This window comes from Actinia tenebrosa, unplaced genomic scaffold, assembly GCF_029948245.1.
Source record: "Actinia tenebrosa isolate PJP-AT-01 unplaced genomic scaffold, QUT_ActTen_1.0 PGA_scaffold8__29_contigs__length_14323225, whole genome shotgun sequence".
Taxonomy (NCBI): Eukaryota; Metazoa; Cnidaria; class Anthozoa; order Actiniaria; family Actiniidae; genus Actinia; species Actinia tenebrosa.
Window position 1 is genome coordinate 3,328,907 of NW_028292585.1, and position 25,126 is coordinate 3,354,032.

Genomic DNA, 25,126 nt, shown 5'->3' on the forward strand with positions numbered 1-25,126 from the left:
ACCGTGAAAAGATGAAAAAACTTACTGACGTTTCGGACGCTAGTCCTTCGTCGGAGTAAAAGAGAAAGAAGTGGTAGAAAGGAGTGTATATATGATAGAATAAGACAAAAGAAACCAATGAGAGCAAGGTAGGCAAGGAAACAAAAACAAACAATCAAAAGACAAAAGAAAAGGTTAGTTGAAAATAAAGCGTTCATTAATCCCGTTGGGACTAAGAGTGCCCAATAGGTGAATAAGCCGCATTTCTTTGGTCTTGCGACAATCATTGTTGCCGTTAAGCAAAGAAAGACCGAAAACAATGAAGTCAGAAAGAGAATGGTTAGCTAGATTAAAATGGCGGGAAACTGGTTTGGTGGGATCGTTATTGCGAATATCATAAAGATGATTGCAAATGCGATCACCAAGACGGCGGCCAGTCTCGCCCACATACAAAAGATTACAGCGGGTACATTTAATACAATATACAACATTAGAAGTGGTACAAACAAAATGGTCAGTGATTTTAACAGTTGATTTAGGACCGACAACAGAAGTGTGAGAGACTATGTGAGGACAAGTATAACAACGTTTACGAGAACAGCGAAAAGTACCAGTATCATGCTTCTAATTTTGGTGTCAACTCTACTCAGTATTTTTCCGATGTTTCTTCTGCTTGTTCCACTTTCTCTCGCTCTGTCATGCGTTCCACTATTCGTAGTATGTGCTGTAAACGTGATGCCCTCACTCTTGATACTGCTGCTTGCCTCAGAGACTTGTCTAATGTCTGTCCGGCAGTGTTAGTTTCCTCCATTCGTAATCACATTCTTACTCTTAACCGCCGTTTGTACCAGTCTTTGTTTGTTACTAAGCGTAATAAGTTTGTGTCTCTTGTTGGTTTTGATCCTTTTACACATGTTGAACATAGCAATCACAATGTCTTCAGTCATTCCGTTGTCACCATTCCCGAAGATTTACCTCTTTCTGATTCTGAAATTTCAGTTCTTAGCAAGGGTTTGAACTTCGTTCCTCTTGCTAAGAAATCTGATGAATTTCAGGTCAAGAAAGACTCTGAATCTTTTTTTCGCCGTACTCGCCTTAAAGCTTTTTTCTCCGACTCTTCTAACTCTAACTGTGAACGTGATGTCTTTGAGCGCCTTTGTCCTCGTAAGTCTAACTGGGTCCCTCCCGAGGGACAATTTTCTTCTCTTGATCTTTTTGTCAATAAGTGTCGCCGTGATATTTCTAATCTCAATCTTAACCGTAAACTCAGTTATTCTAATCTTTCTAAGGACGAGTGGTTGGCTTTACGTCAATTACGCAATCGTTCTGACATTGTTATTAAGCCCGCTGACAAAGGCGGTGCAGTTGTTGTCTGGCGTTCTGACCTGTATAAACAGGAAGCTATACGTCAACTCTCCGATACTAATTTTTATTGTGAAGTGGATAAGGATCTTACCCCTGACAATCAAAAATTAGTTAAAGACACTGTTAACTCTTTCATTTCTGATGGCTCTTTACCCTCCACTGCTAAAAACCTTTTTGTTATTACTCCTCGTACTTCTCACGTCTATTTTCTTCCTAAGATTCACAAAGCTAACAACCCTGGCCGTCCTATTGTTTCTGCTTGTAGTTGTCCTACCGAACTCATCTCTAGCTATCTAGATTCTCTCATGCTGCCTATTGTTCAGTCTTTACCTACTTATATTAAGGATACTAATCACGCTCTTAGTATTTTTAACGATTTTCGCTTTCCTGATAACTCTTCTAAGCTTTTGTTTACTATGGATGTCAAATCTTTGTATACTGTTATTCCTAATGATGAGGGCCTTCGTGCTCTTCAGCATTTTTTCGATCTTCGTCCTGTCCTCGAGCCCAGCACTCCCACTTTGTTACGCTTAGCTGAACTTGTTCTTACTCTTAATTGTTTTTCTTTCGGTGATCGGTATTATCGGCAGATAAACGGTGTTGCTATGGGTACTAAGATGGGCCCTAGTTATGCCAATTTGTTTGTTGGTTATATCGAAAACCTTGTTTTTCAACAATATACTGGACCTAAACCTGAGTTTTTTGGACGGTATATTGATGATTGTATTGGTGCTACTTCTTGTTCGCGTAATGACTTAGATTCTTTCATCTCTTTTGTTAACTCTTTTCACCCTGCCTTAGACTTTACGTGGGAGGTTAGTGAAACATCAGTCACTTTCCTTGACATCTTGCTTAGTGTTAATGACGACCGTCTTAGCACTAGTGTCCATTACAAACCTACTGACTCTCATTCTTATTTACTCTACTCGTCTTCTCATCCTAAGCACACTCTTAACGCTATTCCGTTCTCGCAATTTCTTCGTCTTCGTCGTTTGTGTAGTGATGATCTTGATTTTTCTGTTAAATGTTCTGAGATGCGTTCCTTCTTCCTTAAGCGTAATTATCCTGCTCATGTTATTGATCGCGCCATTCGTAAAGTTTCTACTATTGATCGTACCACCGCTCTCACTCCTCACACTCGTCCCTCTAATGACCGCATTCCTTTCACTCTTACGTATCATCCTATTAACATTTCCATTAAACCCATTGTTAACCGCAACTTTTCTCTGCTTGACTCTGATACTCGCACTTCTGCTATTTTCAACAACCGCCCTCTCTTTTCCTATAAACGTGATCGTAATCTCCGTTCTTTCTTGGTCAAGGGAGTTCTTCCCTCTAACAAAGAACCTGGTACTTTTCGCTGTTCTCGTAAACGTTGTTATACTTGTCCTCACATAGTCTCTCACACTTCTGTTGTCGGTCCTAAATCAACTGTTAAAATCACTGACCATTTTGTTTGTACCACTTCTAATGTTGTATATTGTATTAAATGTACCCGCTGTAATCTTTTGTATGTGGGCGAGACTGGCCGCCGTCTTGGTGATCGCATTTGCAATCATCTTTATGATATTCGCAATAACGATCCCACCAAACCAGTTTCCCGCCATTTTAATCTAGCTAACCATTCTCTTTCTGACTTCATTGTTTTCGGTCTTTCTTTGCTTAACGGCAACAATGATTGTCGCAAGACCAAAGAAATGCGGCTTATTCACCTATTGGGCACTCTTAGTCCCAACGGGATTAATGAACGCTTTATTTTCAACTAACCTTTTCTTTTGTCTTTTGATTGTTTGTTTTTGTTTCCTTGCCTACCTTGCTCTCATTGGTTTCTTTTGTCTTATTCTATCATATATACACTCCTTTCTACCACTTCTTTCTCTTTTACTCCGACGAAGGACTAGCGTCCGAAACGTCAGTAAGTTTTTTCATCTTTTCACGGTGTATAATTTACCTTTTCATCATTACTGGTAAGTAAACACAGTTGAGTCTTTTCGGCGCTACCCATCACGTGGTACAAATATAATGGTATTGCATTGTGTTTGGTCACCAAGAGGTTTTGACATCGTTCACAGATTTGCGTACGAATGTACTGAATTTTAAACAAATTATTTACCATTTAGTCACCATTTATACCACGTGATGGCTAGCGCCAAAAAGATGAATTAGGTAATATAAATGCGGTCTTCTCTCATCTCTGAGGTCCCGTGTTCCATTCCTGGACTTGTCATCACATGTGAGTAGAGTTTGTAAGGTCTCTCCTTAATTGATTTAAGGGTTTTTCTCTAACATGTAGAGCTCCATGGCCAATTTTATCAGTAAATTAGCCGTGCCCTTACTTGGTTTATTCATGGAATCGTTGAAATTTGAAGGACTTTTTTGAAGCAAATGAAGCCTTTGTCGTAGAAAACCTTTTTAAAAGTAAATAAATAAATACGATTTAGCAGTGGGATGAAAAACCGGATATCAGAGAACTCTAAGAAAAGGCCTCGAAGCAAAGGAGAGAACCAACAAGCAACTCTACTCACACATGACACCGAGCCCCACGGGACTCGAACCCCGGTCACATTGGTGCACGCGAGAGGCAAGCGCTAATGAATCCACTCATATTATATTTTTAGGCACCACCAACATTGGGATCGATACAACTGGGTACAGAACGACTACAAAGCGTACCAACAATGTTGTGTCTATAGCAACCTGTGTTGGATGTATCAAGAACGACGTCCATCTGACACATGTGCACGATACGTCCCTCCGAGAATGAGTAAGTTAACATAACTAGATTGATTAGATTCTGAGGTTGAGGGGGGAAATGGGTCGATTTGGCATTCCAGTGCATTGTGGGACTGTTTGAGAGGACATATTTACAAGATGGCCCAGGGGCGGATTCAGGAATTTTAGAAGGGGGTGACTGTTACAAAGGATTTTACCAGGAATTCAAGGACGCCTGCACATTCCCCTGAAGATGCATTCACGTTACATCTCATGCCGGTGTAAATCAATAAATAACATAATTTAAGATTCTTTTACGATTTTTAAACTTACAGCGTGGTTTTGGGGCGATCCTCACTTCGTCACACTGGACAGCAAGAACTACACGTTCAACGGTCTTGGAGAGTACGTCATGCTGGATGCAAAAGATGGTTACTTTCAGATACAAGCCCGAACGAGACTTGCTAAAGGAAAGGGTACTGCTACCGTGTTTAGTGGAGCTGTAGCCAAAGAGAACAATTCCACAACTGTTCAAGTTACCTTGCCGTATGATAATGGTAAGATAGATTGAAAAGTTCAAGGTTTAATTTATGCTCCCGGCCCTTCACGTATTCTGGGCGCATTTTTATACATTTTTTTTGTTGCAAAAAACAGTGCTTGCTTTTACTTTTGGAGCAGAGAGGATTTGTCACGCACAGTATGAAGCAGCATGCAACTCTAATTTCCATAAGGTAACGGTTGTTGCGTGACAAGTTGTGCAATTCTGTCACGTATTCTACCAGGCCTTAATTCATCAAATTTGGACGCGCTTGCAAATTTTATAATTACTGAAAAGCACTACTCTTGACTAGTCTAATTTATGCCTACTTAATTTGCTTAACAAAGGAGAATTGACCTATGATTCCATTTATTCACTTATTCAAAGAAACAATGGAAGTTCTCGTAGATGGAAAACCTTTTGATTTCAAAAGCCTGACCAACGAATCTATTGATCTCAATAACGGTTCTGTTACGGTCTCCAAGCCTGAGAAACAATGCTTCGAGATGACTTTCCCTTCAGGAATGTCGGTAACAATATGCGAAAAACAGAACATACTTTCCATCGTCACTGCTGCTCCAGAGTCATTCAAGAACAAGACAAAAGGTCTTCTTGGAACATGGAATGGAAATCCCGAGGATGATTTTACTCTACCTAATGGAACTGTACTGCCACACGATATGAATGGCAGTGATATTCACTATAAGTTTGGATTGCCATGTAAGTTTTGTATAATATATTTTAAAAACATTAATGGAAATGAACTGAGAAAACAGAATAATTACTTTTCTCCATGATTCTCCAGATCTAGAGAGCTATTTATCGGGTCTTCGTCATTTTCTACAAAGCTAAACAAAATATATTGTATGTTTTAGGGCAAGTCAACTCCACTACCTCATTATTTACCTACAAGCCAGGCGAAAACTTCTCCACATTCGTCAACTCATCGTTCAAACCGATGTTCATTGAAGACATCAACTGGGCGAACGATTCTCTCAGACTGCAGGCAGAAGCGGCTTGCAACGGTGATATTAGCTGTCTGTTTGATATAGCTTCAACGGGAGACTTGTCTGTTGGTTTAAGTACACGACAGATAGGATCACAGTTTGTGAATGACTCTAATAGACTGAGTAAGTAAGAATAGTATTATTGAATAGATTTTAGCCGAGAAGCTAGTAACGTAGGGAGAGAAGCAAGAGAGTAAAGTTTATATGGATGGAGATAGTGTGGATTTGGCGGGAATTTTTTGCGCCAAAACGCGTGCGCTCAAGTCCAAACACGGACCCTCTCTTCGTGTTCAGTTTCAAGATAATTTGGGGATGGGCGAAAGGAATCAGTTACTCACAATAATAGTTACTCACAATTTGTCCCTCTCTGTGGTACCGAAATCTGATTGGGACCATGGACTATGGAGCTAGCTAGTTCATGCTCGAGTCGAGTCCAACCGAACTGAGACTCCCTGGGACCCAAAATCAGAAAGAGTCTTTTTATGGAGGTTTACATTACTGGTGATTGTTTCTACAGGTAATGAAGCACCCAAATTCTCAAACAGTTCTTCAGAGATCTACTTAAATATCAATAAAACAGTTACCGTTTTGATCAATGCCACTGATGATGATGGTGATGATATTACATTCAATGTGAGCGGTCTTCCTGATGGCACTAACCAGAAAATCTATCCAACGTCTGTGTCGCTGAAATGGAAAGTGACCATGGAAAAGGTTATTATTGGATATAGATTATATTTGTGATATATTAAACTATTTAACTTACATCGAAGCTGCAGGTAAAATTGTCAAAAGATGAAGCAGTGTTTCAAAAAGTATAGTTTCTATTCCTGTTGTCTTGAAGGATTATCCGTAAAAATAAGCTCGTCAACAGATTTGTTCTCCTTTCATTCTTCTTTTATTTTAGTTTCTTTTGTCCTAATTTCTTTCATCTTTCCTCTTTGTTCTTTGTTCTTGGTTCTTTGTCGTTTTTTTTCCTTTACTGACCGTTCCCCCCCCCCCCACCCTTTTGTTTTCCATTTATTTTCTCACATTTTATATACTATACTAATATAACTATAACTATAATATAACTATACTACAGAATCAGCTCCTTCAAATTTGCCTTAAGATCCAAAATCTCGCATACTAACATAAACACCTTGCATTTCAGTTCGAGCTTGTAATCATAGCAACAGACAGCAAGGGCGCTTCTACAGTCTTCAAACCCACTGCGTACATCTGCGCATGTCACAACAATGGAACATGCGAGAAGCCAAACAAACTAGCCAATCAGTCGTTTGCAGATCCAGGGAAGGAAAGGTTCTTTCTAATGTCTTGTGTCTGCGTGGATGGATACACTGGACAGTACTGTGAGTCCAATATTGATGCCTGTGAAGCAAACTCCAATCCTTGCTATCCTGGAGTTGAGTGTAAAGACTTGCCGCCGCCAGCCAACCTGACGAGTGGATACACTTGTGATCCTTGTCCTAGTGGATATACTGGAAATGGTGCAAACTGCGCAGGTAAATAAATAAGACGAATAACTTTTGTTATCCGTTGTGGTGCAGTGTCTTTCCTCCATTTAAACCAGCCTAAGCTGAATAGCCCACTTCCGGGATATGCTTCGCTTGTCACGCACAAAGGTTTCAAAACCTTTGTGAGTGACAATCGAAACATATCTCGGAGGTGAGCTATTGGACTGCTCTGTCAAAATATTGCTTATAAATATGATTTTTTGTTTGAGTTGTATCCATATTTATGTGTCTTCTCTTGCGCAACCGTTAAACAAAAAATGTAACTCAAGGGAATGACATGGTCTGATCATGAAATGGGAAAACATTAAGCCTAAGGTAAAAAGGTATCCTAGTCTTCCATACATATCAAACTTATTCCATACATTTATGAACATTTGCTCTTTTTAGCGCCTAGGCCTACGCGGACACATTTTAATGTACTGCGCATGCGAATCAATCCCATATATGGAATTTCAAAATGGCGGACACGACTCGTGTAAAACGTGAGTCAAAATTTCCAGTGAAGTATATGCAGGAATTTTCCTCGGATTTTGCTTCAAAGCAAAGAAAATCGTCAAAGAAAGACAATAATCTTTATGACGTGGTAGTAACTGAGGTAGATAAGTCAAAGAAGCGAATAAAAATTCACTATGTTGGGTATAGTACAAAGTATGACGAGTGGAAATCTTTTGGAGATGGAGCAAGCTTTCCCTCTGTTCGTCATGAAAAGCTGAATATACCTTCCGCAGATTCAATTGGAGATAGACAAGAAATATTCCATGGACAATTATATCGGGAAATCAAGAGAAAATTGTTTTCTGGTCGAAGGGATGATCCAGCTGTACGCATAAAGCTTAGGGTTTAGCCAGATGTCTTTGAAGGAGGACTTGCCACAGTAGTAAGAGGTATAAAGAAAGACAAAAGACTATTTACAGGCTACCATCCAACAGACTCATTGACAATTTCCTTGGTAAAAAGTGGGATAAGCGCATTTTTAATGGTAATGGAGACTTTGCCTTTGTAATTAAAGGAACAGTTCGCTACTGGCTTTCAAAATCTAATCCTATAGTAGAATATAAGTTAATTGGAGATCAATATGTGAAGTCTGAGATTGAAGAAAGAAATTTTATTGTATTTACATTTGTTCGTGGTGATGAAAATCGTTACAATTACAGTACATTTAGTTCATAATACTAGAAATGACTTGAGAAAAAACATTTGATGAAACATAATTACATAATTATAGATAAGAATTAACAACAATGGAATAAGTAAAAATACATTTCTTTGCCAATAATTAATAATTTTGGTATAAGATTATACTTAATATATACATAATTTTTTTAGAGGCAATATAATAGTTTGAAGAAGCAATATTTTTTACTGTTGTTTTGATTGCAATATACATGTAGCTCTACATTGATGTTTTGATTTATATTAATGAATGAAGATTCAGAACATCATTTTTGATACAAGGTATGTTTAAATATCTAGCACATTAACTGTTGTGTTAGAATGTTGATCATCACAGTGAATACCCTATACCCAGTGAATAACCTATTAAAAACTTTATTGTGCAATTAGGCATTTTTTTGTCCATACATTATTTACTCTCTCAAGATGTGCACAACAAGTTTGAAAGCCACAGTTTGCACATTTCTCAGTGCAAGTCTTAATATTATGGCAGCTTTTTGAGCAGTTTTTACATTGATATGTGGCTTTAACTCTCTCACAGCCTTCTGTTTCAAGGAAGTGAATTCTGTTTTTTTTAAAAAAAGAGTTGTTTCAGAGCAGAAATACCTCTATGATTGGTAGATCTAAAATATTTTTTTGAAGCAGTGTCATTAAATTTTTCCATCCCTTGTGTAAAATATGCGAGATTTTTGCACAGTGATAAGAACTCAGGAACATGGGCATACAGCGCATGCATATAGGGTGTCACATCTTTTGCCTGATACAAAGAGAGAAATAAGGAGAAGAAATGTCTGATTTTGCATTTCAAATTGACAATGCTCTCCTCAGATGAAAATGTAAGTTTGAGGTCCCCTATGATTTCTATGAAATCAATCCAGAGTTTTTCAAGATCATTACATTTGTCATAAAATGGAAGAAGTGTAGAAAAGTTGATATGCTGAAATAAAATAAGTTTTTCAGGGCCAGTTAGATCTCTATATTCTAATTTTTTAGTATCTTTGTTGATTTTCCATGAAAATGATATTCCAGTGTTGTTTAGAAAGGTTTCATAGCCTGTCATGTGCTTGTACTTATCCCTTTGAAATCCATTTGGAATTTTTGTTAGCTTGTCAACTGCATCCTGCCTTCTGAGTTCTCTAATCAGTAGCTCAATTAAATTATCTGATATTCTTAAGAATAAATGTAAGTTACTGTATCAATAATTACATGATCAATAGGAATAAAAGGGAAGAGAGGAACAGCTTTACAATTAAATTTTTTAGACTTGGCATGATTAGATATTTCATCAAGGGGTCTTGCTCCTTGCTTTGAATCACTAATTGACCATGTTTTAGTAGTATCATGCCTTTCCATTCTTGGGCACTTGCACCATATGCATGCATGATCTTGGTTTGCCTTTCCCAACCCACAAACTAAAGCTAAAAATTTCCAATCCCCACCCAGAAAATATTCTATGTTATATGTTATATTATTGACAGTAATTTCTTTTAATTTAGACATTTCATTCGTAAGATCAGAAAGGGATATTCTTAAGTTATCATAATCTTCTTGTATTTTTATGACTGCTAGTATGTAATTACCTTTCTCTCCCATAGCAATATATTTTTCGTTTAAAATCGTATAAGTAATGTTTTCAAGTTTTAAAGTCCTTCCAACATTAGTCCCATCACCACTGATTTTGACCTGTATGGTATTACCTTCCAGCAGTTCTCCCTGTTTCTGTAGCCTTTTTATTTGCTCTTCTAAACTCTTAGCAAATTCAATCTGAATACTTTCAGCATCAACAGGGGTTGGCCTCACTTCCCATTGACTATTTAATGCTTGCATCCTCTTTACCATTTTATATTGACATGGAATGTCCTTGGATTTTTGAGCAAGTTCATTCCATGCTTCATTGGAAAGATTGAATTTGTCTTTGATATATAACCAGGTATTCAGTTCATTGATGTCATCACTGGTCAATTCTTTTGTTGGGGCGTTAGTAAAATCTATATCTTGTTCGTTAGCTAGCTCAAAAGTCTCAAACATTCCGGTATCAGGATTAAAAACTTCAACTTTCGTAGTCATAAAATTATGAAGGCCAAGAAAGGATAGTGTTGTCTTGCATTGTTCTTTCAAACTAGATCTTATTCTTGTCCTTTGCTGTGGGGAGTATTCATTGAAGGTTTTATTTTTTTCTGGACCTCTCACTTTGTTTTGTTTTCTGGCAACTTTTACCGCTATTGCTCTGAATTGTTTCTTACAATAGTTCCTTTGTTTTTCTGTTCTTTTTAAGGCGTCCGTGAGTTTTTCTTCAACGTGTATTTTTTTAACCTTTTCTTGGACTAATGATTCTTCAAGTTTTCTTTTTGTTTTCCTTAATTCTCTATTTTCCTCTTTAAGTTTTCCAACATCTAACTCGTTGTAATATATTTTGAACCGATGGGACTTTCCATTTTTCCACGAGTCTAAAATTTTCTTTGCCAACCTGCCACCGCCTTTTAACCGTGCTGCTTTAACTTTTGCTTGTAATTTGTAAATTTGAGTTTTTATCGCACTGATAATTCTGTTGTTGACGGTGATCCCTTTAAGACCCGATTCGTTCAGAACCTTTTCAACAATAGTCTTCAATGCCGACTCATAGCTTTCTCCACCATCGCGTTGTATTTTTTTTCGACAATGTATAAATCAGAAAGCTGAAATTGTAAAATTAGGAAACATATAATTAAAACTATAGTATTCCCGCGCATTTCCAGAAATCGATTCCAACGCTACTTACTTATTGATTTCGTGGAAAAAATGAGGAAATTCTGCTCCTTTCGAACCTCCTTCGGAAGATTGCTCTCCAAGTGCTTCCACAGCAGGGACAGCGAAGAGAATCAGTACGAGAGAGGCAAGAAGTATAACATTCGAATTCATTTTGACCGCGTAAAATCCTTACGAATGTGGGTCTGTTTTACATCAAAATGCGGGTTTTTCCATATACTAATCAATTCAGCTGCTACCTTTTTGATTGGTTGATTTTGGAGCTATTTATAGGGGTTTTTGTGCATGTACGTGTGCTGAAATATGAGGAAAGCCATACAAACATTGACCTCACCGATGATCAAAAATTCCAAATTGACCGGGGTAAAAAATAATCTACGAGATCCAGAAAACTAAAAACATTGAAAGGAGATGTTATTCTATCGTTTTCCGTTGCTACCTTTTTCATATTGTTAGAAGAGATGAATATATCCAACAAAATGTGCAAAAAAATGTTCAAAATTGCGTGTTTGACCGTGATTTAGGAGGGGGCGTGAGCGCCAGTTTCCTTTTGTTGACCTTTTGTTAAGCGTAAGTTTCATATGGTAGATTTTCACTCCCAACGATGATGCTATTTGAATTACCTTTGAATGTAGATGTCGATGAGTGCGCTGGAGTTAACGACTGTGAGCAGATATGTGGCAACACACCAGGCTCGTACGTGTGTGACTGCAAGAAAGGATACAAACTTAATGTGGACAAGAAAACATGCGACGGTAAGATACGTATAGACCCCTTGCACTGAGTCCCGAGAGAAATTGTTCTTGGGGGGGGGGGGGGGGGTGGATTTGTTTTGCATTTAAAAAAACGGCCTATTGTTTTGTCCCCCAGAACAATTTTTCTTGGAAATCAATGCAAAGGGTCTATCTGCTCTAAATGGCCATCATACCATATCTAGCCATCATGACCATCATACCGTATCATATATGTCACGGAGTGACGTTCAGTCAAATGAATTATCATTATATCTTAATCATATCATTATTAGTAGATGATATTTATGCAAGATTAAAATGGTTGGTATATTTTTCTCCAGACATCAACGAGTGTGACCCTGTTAGTGACTGTATGCAGAACTGCACGAACTATGTCGGTAGCTATTCCTGTTCCTGTAACAAGTATTTCAAGGTTAAACCTGACAATTCAAAGCAATGCATACGTAAGTCAATATATATCTCATTCAAAAATGTACTCAAATGCATCATCTTATGCAAAGAAGGCCCCTTTCAATTTCATCGAACTCTAAAACAAGATTTGGGCTGATCTATAAGTCAAGGCATGGCTGACACACACAGATCGAACCCTGAAACAAGCTCTTGGCTGTTCTAAGTCAGGGCATGACTAGCTCACAGATTGAACCCTGAAACAATCTCTGGGCTGATCTAAGTGAGGGCACGGCTTACTCACAGATCGAATTGCAATTCAGCTTTTTATTTTGCATTTGCGGAGGGAGTGAGGAAAACCGAAACATTCTCACGAATGACACACAGACAGACCTAACAAACTCTACTCACATGCCAAGAGGAAAGGCGAATGGTACTGTTGCTACGAACCGCTTGTTCAGCTCAGATCGAAGTTGTTTCACGGTTAGACCTATGTTAGTCGTGCCCTGATTGTCTTTTTTGAGCTTCAAAAATGTAAATATTCAATTCCAAATTTCTTGTATTTTGCAGCTGAAACTCCATGTAAAAATAACCGTCTGGGCTGCACACACGTGTGTTATGTTGCAGATGAAGTTGACACTTGTGCGTGTAACCAAGGTTACGAACTAGCCAACGACAAAAGGACGTGCGAAGGTTCGATCGATAATCAACTAATCTTCTTGTGGAGGGCTTTTGCGTGACGGTCACGCTAATCTCAATATTCAAAGAATGTTAGCCGTTCCGGGATTGAAGAAGGCGTTGCATCACGGGGCTGTTTGAGGGGACGCTTTATTACTTATATGGCTTCTTTTTCGCTTGCCGATAGTAAAACGGCGTGAAAAACAAGTGAAAAAAGTCTCTATAATGGCTTGTAGCCATTATTTAAAGTGCATATCATATCGACAAACACATGGTGGCCATGATGGTGGCATTAACACATGGCGGCAATGACGACGTAACGTACATGTTGATGTCACGAACAAACTTTAAGTTTGAAAATGTTTAACGTTCGAAGAAGAACGGACGAGTTATACGTAGCTCAAATTGTGCCTTAGAACAGCTTTTTTAGATTTTTTTCCCTAATTTTTAAAGATATTGACGAGTGCGCCAGGAATATCTACCGATGTCAACAGAAGTGTCACAACACTAAAGGAGGCTACTACTGCTCCTGTGTCGATGGATTTGAACTCGCGTCCGATAATGTGACGTGTAATGGTACGTCATATCCTGTATGACTAAATATGGTAACCTTGCTAATCACGTGGCGTGGATAAATAGTTCCTTTCTTTGTCATTCCTTTGATAGGCCCGTTGCAGCATGTCTGAATGAAGCTCAATTTGGAGGACATAACAATAGGTTTCCAATTCTCAGGAGATTAAAGTTCTTTTGTTTTGTCCTCCAAACTGAGATTCTTTGACGTGACATGCAAGGGGTCTATAGTTGCTATAGTAACACGTTATTCTTGTTTAGATATCGATGAATGCATGCGTTGGGAGTTCAACTGCACCGACCCGTCCCAGTTATGTGTGAATACAGCGGGCTCGTACAAATGCGATTGTGAAGCAGGACTTTACTGGATTGACAATAAGTGTAGAGGTTTGTTCATAAGATTGATCTATAGCATAAATCACCTATCATATATTGACCATCTTCTATCGACATCAGAGAAAAACGTTTGCGCATGCGGGCACTTCAGCACGTTTTCTAAGAATTTTGAAGAGTTTGAGTGAGAAAATAAATGTTTGTTTTCTCCAAGTATACAAAAACGTTCGAGAGTATACTTCACTAAGTTTTGGCATTATGTGAATTTTGTTAATCGTATTATGAAGTAGAAGCTATAATATTCGCAACGAAGAAAAATCATTTGCGCACAGATATTATTTTCCTTGCCAACAATGCGCAACTAGTTTACCTAGGATTAGCGCACGTATTACCGAGAAAGTATAGGTTTTAAATAAAGTGATTTTTTCTCCAGCTCTCAAAAAAGACGAGCCAACACCAACTCCGCCTCCTGCACCAACGCCAAAAACACCAACTGTCAACGAATTAGAGAACGCAGTTATCATAAAGCTGGAAAACCTTACTTTTTTACAGGTGAAAATTTGCTATTGAAAAAATATACAAAAGACTTTAGTATCGATAAAATAAAGCTAAAGTTTTGTATTTTTGTAATCAGTGGAATAAAGAAAACGAAGACAGGTTCAAAGAAGCAGTAGCAAAAGCTGTTACTAAATACTGCGCAAACGCAAGCCATGACTGCGGCGCCAGGTAGGTTTGAAACATGATGTCAAAATGAAGTATTAATATAACGTTATTCTTCCGGTTCACGGCTTTCCTTCTCCTTAAAATCTAACACGCTTAATTTCGACATTCGATCTGGGAGTTAGCCATGCCCTGACTTTGATCAGCCCAGAGGTTGTTCCAGGGTTCGATAATGAATGGTTTATTTTACAGCCATTGTTTTTCATACAGGGATCCCAACCGCGTCACTATGTATACCGCTGACCAAGTCCATCTAGTCCCAGACTTCTTCAAGGAGAACCCAAATCATTTAGCTTTCTACGTCAACCAGCCTCCTGGTGTTGGTCAGCCAGGCAAGACAACGATAGAGAAAGATACTTTGATCAAGATTATTGAATCCCATCAAGACGATATTGGGAAATCCCTCAATACGAGAGTTACTGATGTACGACCTTATAAGGAGCCAGCTCCAGGACCAATAGAGACGGATTATCTACCGATTATCATTGGGTCTGCTGTCGGGTTGGTCGTACTTCTGTTACTTATACTCTTCGCTGTGTGGTGAGTAATGCGCTCAAGAAATAATCTAATTATTATTATCTGTCAATCAATAGTTTTTCTTCCATTCCATTTGCCATTCAGCATGGAGGAACAAGATCACGTGACATTGGTATCTCATACGCATTGTCGACAGTCTAAATCGTGTCCATGTTCTTTTATACCGAGTTCACTGAATAACTTTAATATTAGGTGTTTTTGTGCTTGGTGAGCTATTAGAAATGTAAATCATATTATTTCAAGATATTAAAAAAAATAATTAAAAAAAAAAACCAAAAAAAAAAAAAAACGAGTTCCGGGCGAGATTAGTAACGTTTTGGTAGAGTGAATAGAATACAAGTTTTTTGTTGTTGTCTGTTTTACAGGTGGCTTTATCGAAGAAGGTCCAAAGTGGTCGCGACAGAAAAAGGTGACCAGCTGACTGAGAAGGAAATAGAACGGATAAAACATTTTCCTTTTGAGGAACTAGAAATGCAAACTGAGATTCCCAGGGCAAATGCTGAAAACCGTTTATCATCCACGTAAAATGACTCGCACAATTTTTTCGATGCATCGATGGGATGTATCCGGTTAGTTAAACTGGTTTTAACTAGAGTGAAGGTATTTAACCCGTGAAATAAAAAATACTAGTCAATGTGTAATTGTCAAATAGACACAAAAGAAAACAGTGGAATTAGGGTCTACTAATGTGTATTAGTCTAATATCTATTTCACGGGTTTAGTGACTTCACTCTAAGAAATTCAAGGATAAAAACTATACGTAAGAACATTTTAATAAAAGGCGTTTCGACGTTTACGTAACGTAATTATAAAGTCAATAAGAATAAGAAAATACAAACTATATATAAATCACGACTAACAATGAAAGCTTATTACAAAAGAAGATATATGTACAAGAATAAAAGATAATAACAATGATATAAATACATGAATAAAAGGGGGGGAAAAAGAGTAAAATATGTCATTAAACAAAAAGTTTTGCATTAAACGAGAAATAGTAAAATATGTTAATATTTAAGTTTCTTAATAAAAAGCAATTAAGATGCTTTTAAACATTTTTTTTAAATATAGTTTTTTATCGTTGAATTTCTTAGTTAAATGTTTAAGTAAGTCGCTACTTATACATTAAACTGATTAGTATACCTGTAGTAGATTCAATCTCGTATCAAGCACCAGCCTGCTGACCAAAAAGCAAGAGGACTCTGGACTCGAGATTGAGGTAGTTCGAGAAAGAATGGTAAGAGGTTAAACCTCGTACTCAGGCTTTTCCCTCTGCAGGCAAAGGAAAATAACCTGGTTACGAGCTTGTTACCAAATCACTAAACAATATTCTTTGAGTAGACTTTTTAAAGTTTGATAAAAAAGTTGCATTCTGGTCTAGCTTGGGTACTAGCAATGCCATATAAGGCACGTGAACAGAATGTTTGTACCCAAGGTAGACCACAATACACCATGCATCTTCGCTACCTGAGAAGAGCCCGAAGTGCAATCCCAGTAAAATCCTAAAAAAAATAGCCTTTTTTAATTTGTTTTCTCACATAGCAGGTTAATTTACTATACCGTTTGTCCCCTAGGGGGAAGAATAGGAAACGTGCGTAGTGACCTAATCATACACATTTTTTTTACCTCGCACTTACGATATTGCAGGACAAATTTCAAGGAAAATATAGCCTTACATAGCACTAGCAAAATAAGAGTTCACAAACTCACACTTATGCATTACTGCACTGTCTTAAATATTCGATTTTCTGGTTGAGTGATCACCAGCACGAAACAACCAGAATTTTAAAATTTGGAGGAAGTCCCTAACTTTATTATATACTATGGACTTCTGAATACTCCCATTTCGAGTTCGCCTTTTCTCAGTCTTAGCCTCGATTGTGTACAAATGCGTTCTTTTCTTCTATATTAAAGTCCATTGTATGGTAAGGAATGTACGTACTACGGAACAATACGAGCAGCCAGTTCTCAAATGGTAAGTGTTCCTATTAGTTTTTAGAACTTGGTCAACCAGTTCTATTGAACTGACGTGTACCATTTGAGAATTAGCCGCTCGGATTGGTCAGTTTGACTTAATGGAAAGCGCCCTAGGGCTGAGCAAAAGAACTCGAAACTGGAGTATTTGGCTATAGACCCCTTGCACTGAGTCCCGAGAGGAATTGTTCTTAGGGACAAGCGATTGATTTTTTTTTGCATAAGAAAAGAAGGCCTATTGTTTTGTTCCCCAGAACAATTCCTCTTGGGACTCAGTGCAAGGGGTCTATTATCAACTAACTTGACGTTATGTGACGTCACCACTATTTCTATTGCTATCACAAGTAACTAATCTGTAACTCGACGTTATGTGACGTCACCACTACTTATATCGCAAGTAATTGATCAATTTCTGAGCAAAACTTATTTATAAATATTTTAACTTAATATACACAGTTTAATAATAAAATATTGCAACTACAATAATTGAATAAAGAATAAAGAGAAATAAAAAATAGTCAACGTGTAGTCAAATAGACACAAACAAGAGACCATCAAGGACAGGCCCCAAATGGTCTCGCGTAATAGTCTAAAATTTATTCAAAGAAAAACTTGATTCTTGCAACAGCCTACTAGTTGGGCTACCATCGTCTGAAAGTCGACAAACTTCAGCGTGTGCAAAACTGCGCTGCAAGGCTGGTTGTTCGAACTAAAGAAGAACGACCACATTCAAGACATTACTCCCATCATAAGACGTCTACACTGATTGCCCGTTAGAGCGTGAATCGATTTCAAGATCCTTTTGCTAGCCGACAAATATCTCAACGATCAAGCACCAGAATATATGAAAGAACTGTTGAGATACAAGCCTGAACGTAACCTCAGATTATCTAACCAAAGCCTCCTAACAGTACCATCATCAAACTCTAATAGCTATGGAGATAGAGCAATCATGCTCCGTGCTCCAAGACTTTGGAATTCCACTCCAATAAACATTCGCACTGCGAAAAACTAAGTACAGTAGTTTTAAAATCACTACTTAAAACATTTCTTTTTTTTCTAACGCTTTACTTTTAACTAACCCACTCTTTTGTTTTTTGATTGTTTCTTTCGTTTTCTTGTCCACCTTGTCAGGGGCGTATCCAGGATTTTGTTCAGGGAGGGGTGCTGCGCACAAAGTTAACCCAGGGAGGGGTGCACCCATTAGAATCAAAGGGAAAAAACAGTATTATTACTGTTTCACTAGAAACACCGACTCAGCTCACACTAGTTTTTAGCTAGTTATCTCTTCTTTTTTCTAAATACTATTAGACTTTATTTCTTTCTTGTAATTCTGTAAGATCACTGGGACTCAGTGTGGCACTAGTCTCCCTCACAGCCGCTTTCAGTGTCATCACGCAACGCTTTCTCCCCTGAAAGCGGCTGTGAGGGAGACTACTGTGGCGCTCCTAAAGCCATTTCATTATTATTATTAATGAGGTTACCTCCCACAAAATACCACCCATCCATCGTCGGCTGGGCTTATACAACAGAAAAATTTACAAGTATTTTAATTGTCCGGAAAAAGGCTCTTGGGAATAATTAAATAACTGGGATGGTTTCTTATACAGAGAATAAGTAAGGAGGAGCTCTTATTGATTCGAGTCGAGGGCTTTTACAAATCTCAAAAACAAAATATTCCCTGCTCTTTGGGAACGAGACTCTGACCACAGGAAGCCCAAACTGTACAAATCCTCAAACTCTAAACATAAAATGTCAGAAAAAGTTATGCAATCTTTCAGTAAACAAGAAAACAATAACGAAAAAAAATCAATCCTAAGTTAAACAGACAAGCATTTCGCTTTCTTTTGGTGTCATGCTCGATTTGCATTAGCTTGATTGTTATTAAGATTTCTGCTAGGAAGGTCTCCCTGATTGGTTCACAAGACAAAAGGTAGTGGGCTAGCCTTGTGCCTCTAAAGTAATTTCGCTTCGGTACATGATTTTCGGATGCTTATAAGTGACCCTAGGTTTTTTTATTTTTATTGTTTAGAATAAGCCACAAGATATCAGTTTCAGTGCCCTTTCCTTCAAGGTATAACTTTACATCGTGCTAGGAAAGTAAGGACGCGTGACCTCAACGATGTCGGTCGATCTGAACCAAAACAATGAAAACAACGTCCAAGAAAATATCGAAAATTTAAGCTTAAAGGAAAAAAAACTAGCGGAGATGCCGAATTCTTCATCTGATCTGCACCCCGAAGAACGCAATGAAAATCAGAAACCACAAGAAAATGGAGAGACGAAAAAAGAAGATTTTCCGGATTTAAAACGAAAGAAAATATCGGTCGAAGAACTCACTTGGGATATCGAAAATGGTTTGAGGTGGATTAGAAAAGAGCTGAACGCAATGCGAGAACAAGATAAGGTTTTGACCAAGCAGTTGATTGGGATGAGAAGTAAAGTCAACGAAATAAGCCAGATGGTTGAATTAGATGAAAATGTAGACGAAGACGAAGGATAGACAAGGTTAAATGGCATGTAGCGACTATGGACATTATTCATCACGTCTTTACTCAAGAATTGCCTTGTTTGCAGATCATCATGTAGGATTAAAGATTATGAGTAAATGATAATTTTTTGTTTTTCTTTAAACTCTATGTCATTCAAAGAAAATGCGTTAAAATTTTGGTTTCGGAATCTTTTTTGGAATCTTCATAAACATAAGCTATGATCTAGATTCCTCTTATCAGCGGTAGTACTGGTTTAAAACGCGTTGCCTAGCAATTGCTTCCTTAGGTCAGAAATCCATAAATTTTGTAGGTTTCTGTTCGATGTTTTTTAAAGCGATAGAAAGCACGTACTAAAGTGTAAGGCGCAGAATTAATGCTCTAGGGTTTCTCGACGATGGATGTGCTTAAAGATCAATATATAATGTGGTTAAATGTAATTTAGGCTAAGTTAGACTCGAGGTCAATGACATCTCGCAGTAGCGTTGTCCGGACGCATACCGCTATCTCCGCTGTCAACGCATTTATTACCTCACGCGATCGTTGATCGACTCAGCTAGCAAGTTGTTTATAGCATGTCGCAATTTATTCTAGTCGATCTCTGTGGCCTGTATGAGATATGGATCATAGCTATCATTACGAAATTCGATAAGACGCTACACACGTGATCACGCTAGCTTAATGCCAACCACGCGAACCTTTATTCGCCATCGCTATCTATCGCTAGCACTTGCTATACGACGCTATTACGCTATTACGCTATTACGCTACAACACGAGTTTAATTTAATTTTTCATCATGCCACCGAAACGTTCGCTGACAAACCTCAACGAAGAGGTTCCTGAACGAAATCCGCTCAGCAGCACTCCGCAATCAACGTCCACCGTGACACTCTCACAGGAATACCGACGGGAGCTCGTGGACGAAGTAGTCAGGGCTGTTCTTGCCGCTACACAGCAAACGGCCATCTCGCAATCGCCTGCAGCAACGACAAGCCAACCAGTATTGCCACTGCAGTCAACAGCCCAGGACACACCAGGTACGTCCAATGTGTTAGTACCAAATTTTGTAAACACGTTCTCGCTCGCGAGCGTAAATACAACTAGTACCGCTAGCATAGTGACTTTGCCTATCCCGCAAGCTCGTTCGCTAGGAGCTGTTGGCGGTCCTCCCAGCTCAACGACTACGGTTTTATCTGGCTCCCTCACGTCGTCAAAGACCTTCGCAACGCCAGCAGTTGTTCAGCCCTTTGTTATTGGACCTGGTGCTTCTCCGGTCCCGGCCAAATTAGTCACGCATATCGTTAGCGGGAAGTTCCTTGATTTAGGCGAGCTAATCCCGTCCAATTTGGTCGAGGCGGCAACCGAGCCACAAGTGTTCCTCGACGGCCATATTGTTTTGACTGCTGGGCCTAAGCGTAATAAACGCAAGATCGAGGACATAGTTACATGGATTGAGACATTCACTAGCTACGCCCTGGTCATGTCTGAGTACTTCCCCCACCGCTGGAAGGATCTATCGCTTTATAAGCTGCTCATCATACGCACGTACAGGCAGTTCGGCGGTAAAGCTTGGCTGAATTATGATAAGGCCTTTCGGGAGCACGCGGCCGCGACTAGCCTTACCAACTGGGCTAACATCGACACGCAGTTGTATAGCTTCTACACGGCTGGTCCAGCGCATCGTGCTAGCTTTTCCCACAATGGCGATGAGGAGCAACCAAGGGGTTCAAACAGCAGTGGTGTCATCTGTCGTTCATGGAACAAAGGGCAATGTTCCTCGCGCTTCTCCTTGTGCCGTTTTGCCCACAAATGCTCTTCGTGTGCTGGTCGTCACCGCCTCGTAGAGTGCCCGGAATTTTTCAAAGAAAAAACTGAGACGGAGCGAAAACGACGAACTCCGTCTCCCGAGCTTTCAGCAGATAAATTGAAAACTAAAAGACGCTAGCTTTCAAAAAGTTTTTTATATCATGCTTTGTTAGTCATTATTTTGTTTATCGGTCATGGGTAACTCATGTTTATGTTATACCTATCAAGTTTATTAGCTCTTAGTTATCATGCTACACTGCCGTGACCAGAATTGCCTTTCTGGAGTCTTATATTTGATACTACTGTGCGTCTTAAAAAATTCCCATAGCGTGCCGTTTCTTGGCATGTATTCTGTTCCGTGCTATCGGTTCGTGGTCCGAGGCGTTGTTTGCATATTTGTTCTTGCTATGTTGACACGTCACGTCACTTCATTTAGCGCTACTTAACATGTCTCCTGTCAGTTCGTTTATCTCAACGAGACAGCGCGACGCGCCGTGACATTTTAGCTCTTATCTCCTGATGGCTCAGGTCATCGGCACGCCATAATCTACGCTCTGGGCTGATGTTTATTTACTCTTACTTCGCGGCTAATCGGCTTTGTAATGTTCACATTAATTGTATAATTCATTCAAAGTCTTTGTACCATCTGTTGTGTGACTTTGCGTATTCATTTCAGCGTTGTGTGGCCTCCCTTCTGTCTCCGAGGTTACCCCTCTCCGTGTGGATTGCTTTGCAAGGGAGTTAAAATTACACCCTGACCCCGTCAAGGTGGCATACGTTTTAGATGGCATCCATGATGGCTTCCACATCGGCTTTCAGCACTCGATGAAGCTCAAATTGGCCAAAAACAACAAACAATCCGCCATGCAAAACCCAGTGGTGATTGATTGCTATCTTCAAAATGAAATCCTTCGGGGTAGGGTTGCAGGGCCCTTCGTTCATCCTCCATTGCCTAACTTGCAGATCAGCAGTTTTGGAGTAATTCCCAAGCGCGGGCAGCCGGGTAAATGGAGGCTGATAGTCGATTTATCATCGCCCAGGGGGTATAGCGTTAACGATGGGATCAACCGTGAGGAATTTACGTTGCAGTACGTCACAGTCGACGAAATAGTCAAAATGGTGTCCAAATTAGGCGTCGGTGCAATGATGGCTAAGTTTGATGTCGAATCAGCATATCGTAATATCCCCATCCATCCATCCGACAGACATTTATTAGGCATGCGGTGGAAAGACAAATACTTTGTAGATCTTGCGCTACCTTTGGCCTTCGCTCAGCTCCATTTATATTCAATTCGGTGGCCGCTATGGTGGAATGGATTCTAGCTAACAATTATGCAGTTTCACACTTAGTCCATTATTTAGATGATTTTGTCATGGCGGGGCCCCCATGCTCGGACGCATGCGCACACAATCTCACCACATCGGTACGGTTGTGCGAAGACCTTGGCCTCCCCCTACATCCGGACAAATGTATCGGACCTGCTTCGACTCTAGTAGTCTTAGGAATCGAATTAGATTCAATTAATCAAATTGCTCGTTTGCCTGCAGACAAACTCTCGAACCTGCAGCAGCTGATAACCAGGTGGCGGTCGCGCTGACACTGCAACAAGCGCGAGCTTGAGTCGCTAATAGGCCACCTTCACCACGCTGCCAAAGTGGTGTGGCCCGGACGCACCTTCATCAGACGCCTAATTGATCTGCTTCGCTGCTTTCGCAACCCGGCGCATCCCATCCGACTCAACGTGGAGTTCCGTCGCGATCTGGAATGGTGGTACCAGTTTCTCTACTCCTGGAACGGGGTAAGCTTCTGGCTTTACCCCGGCATCCCAGTCGTACATGACATAGAGGTGATATCTGATGCCTCGGGAGCAATAGGCTATGGGGCGTTCTACAATCAGGCGTGGTTCAACGGTCGGTGGCGTGCGACACAGAAAACAGAATCCATTGCGTACAAAGAACTCTTTCCTATTGTACTAGCGGCCCATGTGTGGGGGCACGAATGGTCGAGACGACTCGTGCTCTTCCGCTCAGACAATGAAGCAGTAGTGGCCATCCTGAACCAAAGAACATCAAAAGTTCCAGCTCTTATGCGGCTCCTCCGAAGCCTTCTGTACGCAGCAGCTCGGTTTAGCTTTACATTCTCATCCGAGCATATCCCCGGAATCGATAATTCGATTGCTGATGCATTGTCTCGCTTTAATTGGCAGGAATTCAGACGGGCAGCACCTTCAGCGCAGCTACAAGCTACGCCACTGCCAACACATCTCATCGCACAATTAACCGGTCCCTACTAGACAGCTAATGCCAGGAACTTCTACTCAACGGCCTCGCACCAACTACACGTCGTACGTACGCGTCAGCCCAAAGGAGGTTCGTCGACTTTTGCAATCAGCTTGGCTCAGTGACGTGCCCCACGGACGAAAGCACTCTTTGCCTTTTTATCACACATTTGTCACAGTCTATACAGCACAGATCCATTAAAGTCTATTCGTCTGCCATTCGATCCCTCCACATTGAACAGGGTTTCGCCGATCCACTGACGAACTGCCACAGGCTTCAGCAGGTCTTCCGCGGAATAAAACGCGCACAGGGTTCGGCATCCTCGCAACGCCTGCCCATCACCGACTCGCTCATGCTTCACATACACAATGCCCTCGACCTGGCAACTTTTGACCACATCATGTTTTGGGCTGCCTGCACACTGGCCTACTTCGGTTTTTTGAGATCCGCCGAATTTACAGTTCCCCTTATTTCAAAGTTCGACTCTGCCATCCATTTACAAGTTTCTGATTTGGCCTTCGACAAGTTAGACCGACCCTCCTGTCTCCGAATATGGATAAAAGCATCTAAGACGGATCCCTTCCGAGAAGGCTGTCACGTGCACATCGGCTTAGGCACTTGGCCACTATGTGCGGTCTCAGCGATGAGTGCCTATCTGCACAAGAGAGGTAATTGCCAAGGTCCTCTGTTCATGCTTCAAAATGGCCAATCCTTATCGCGCGAGCTGCTGTCCTCCTGGCTAAAACGCATATTTGCAGCAGCCGGTATACCAGGCAATTGCTCTAGCCACAGCTTTCGAATCGGTGCGGCTACAGTCGCTGCTCGCAATGGCGTCCCCGACCATCTCATCCAAGCACTAGGCCGCTGGACCAGTACCGCCTATTTGTCTTACATCAGAACTCCTGCCGAAGCGCTAGCCAAAGTAACGCAACAGTTGTCATAAACTTCTATACGACAGCAATGATAGATGAGATTAACAATTAAAAGAAAACTGTTTAACCTGCTGCTTATGTGTCTTGTTCGTTGTTGCGCTCTCTCCTGTTTGTTGCCAGTTCTTGAGCTTGGTGCTTGGTGCACTTCGGTGGGGAGGTCCTGGTTCCCTGTCCCTCTCCTCCAAGCACCTTGGAGAATCCATTGGGTGGTGACAGGGTGACCATGGTTACCGCTAATTTGTGCCTGGCTCCGCCCATCCCACCGAATATGCACCTAACGCCAAGCTCATCATTAACGATGAGTTTAAATGTGGTTAAATGTAATTTAGGCTAAGTTAGACTCGAGGTCAATGACATCTCGCAGTAGCGTTGTCCGGACGCATACCGCTATCTCCGCTGTCAACGCATTTATTACCTCACGCGATCGTTGATCGACTCAGCTAGCAAGTTGTTTATAGCATGTCGCAATTTATTCTAGTCGATCTCTGTGGCCTGTATGAGATATGGATCATAGCTATCATTACGAAATTCGATAAGACGCTACACACGTGATCACGCTAGCTTAATGCCAACCACGCGAACCTTTATTCGCCATCGCTATCTATCGCTAGCACTTGCTATACGACG

At 40.2% G+C, this 25,126-nt stretch overlaps 3 protein-coding genes across 3 annotated transcripts in view; all 3 read left to right on the top strand.

Moving 5' to 3' along the window:
• The window catches only part of LOC116292623 (uncharacterized), a 32,573-nt gene extending 15,066 nt beyond the window's left edge, over positions 1-17,507 (top strand). The window contains exons 10-24 of the mRNA XM_089023994.1: positions 3,963-4,108; positions 4,392-4,613; positions 4,982-5,314; positions 5,470-5,724; positions 6,119-6,315; positions 6,755-7,106; positions 11,672-11,791; positions 12,112-12,234; positions 12,749-12,871; positions 13,310-13,432; positions 13,688-13,813; positions 14,193-14,311; positions 14,394-14,485; positions 14,690-15,019; positions 15,382-17,507. Coding sequence (XP_088880120.1) covers positions 3,963-4,108; positions 4,392-4,613; positions 4,982-5,314; positions 5,470-5,724; positions 6,119-6,315; positions 6,755-7,106; positions 11,672-11,791; positions 12,112-12,234; positions 12,749-12,871; positions 13,310-13,432; positions 13,688-13,813; positions 14,193-14,311; positions 14,394-14,485; positions 14,690-15,019; positions 15,382-15,541 — 2,821 coding nt within the window. The 3' untranslated portion in view covers positions 15,542-17,507. The remainder of the gene's footprint in view (positions 1-3,962; positions 4,109-4,391; positions 4,614-4,981; positions 5,315-5,469; positions 5,725-6,118; positions 6,316-6,754; positions 7,107-11,671; positions 11,792-12,111; positions 12,235-12,748; positions 12,872-13,309; positions 13,433-13,687; positions 13,814-14,192; positions 14,312-14,393; positions 14,486-14,689; positions 15,020-15,381) is intronic.
• Positions 603-3,305, top strand: LOC148904970 (uncharacterized). The gene has a single exon (XM_089040747.1). It carries the CDS (start codon positions 678-680, stop codon positions 3,108-3,110), a length of 2,433 nt encoding a protein of 810 aa, XP_088896873.1. The 5' UTR covers positions 603-677; the 3' UTR covers positions 3,111-3,305.
• Positions 17,508-19,754: 2,247 nt separating the features above from the next.
• LOC148904971 (uncharacterized) lies at positions 19,755-24,572 on the top strand. Its single transcript, XM_089040762.1, has 2 exons — positions 19,755-20,518; positions 21,964-24,572. Exons 1-2 carry the CDS (start codon positions 20,278-20,280, stop codon positions 22,608-22,610), a joined length of 888 nt encoding a protein of 295 aa, XP_088896888.1. The 5' UTR covers positions 19,755-20,277; the 3' UTR covers positions 22,611-24,572.
• The last annotated feature ends 554 nt before the right edge of the window (positions 24,573-25,126 follow it).

What these genes read in the sequence shown, in the direction of transcription:
- LOC148904970 (XM_089040747.1), top strand. Translation starts at nt 678, where the DNA reads ATGCGTTCCACTATTCGTAGTATGTGCTGTAAACGTGATGCCCTCACT.
- LOC148904971 (XM_089040762.1), top strand. Translation starts at nt 20,278, where the DNA reads ATGCCACCGAAACGTTCGCTGACAAACCTCAACGAAGAGGTTCCTGAA. An exon ending in AACAGCCCAGGACACACCAG is followed by an intron (nt 20,519 to 21,963) that starts GTACGTCCAATG and finishes TATTCATTTCAG; the next exon opens with CGTTGTGTGGCCTCCCTTCT.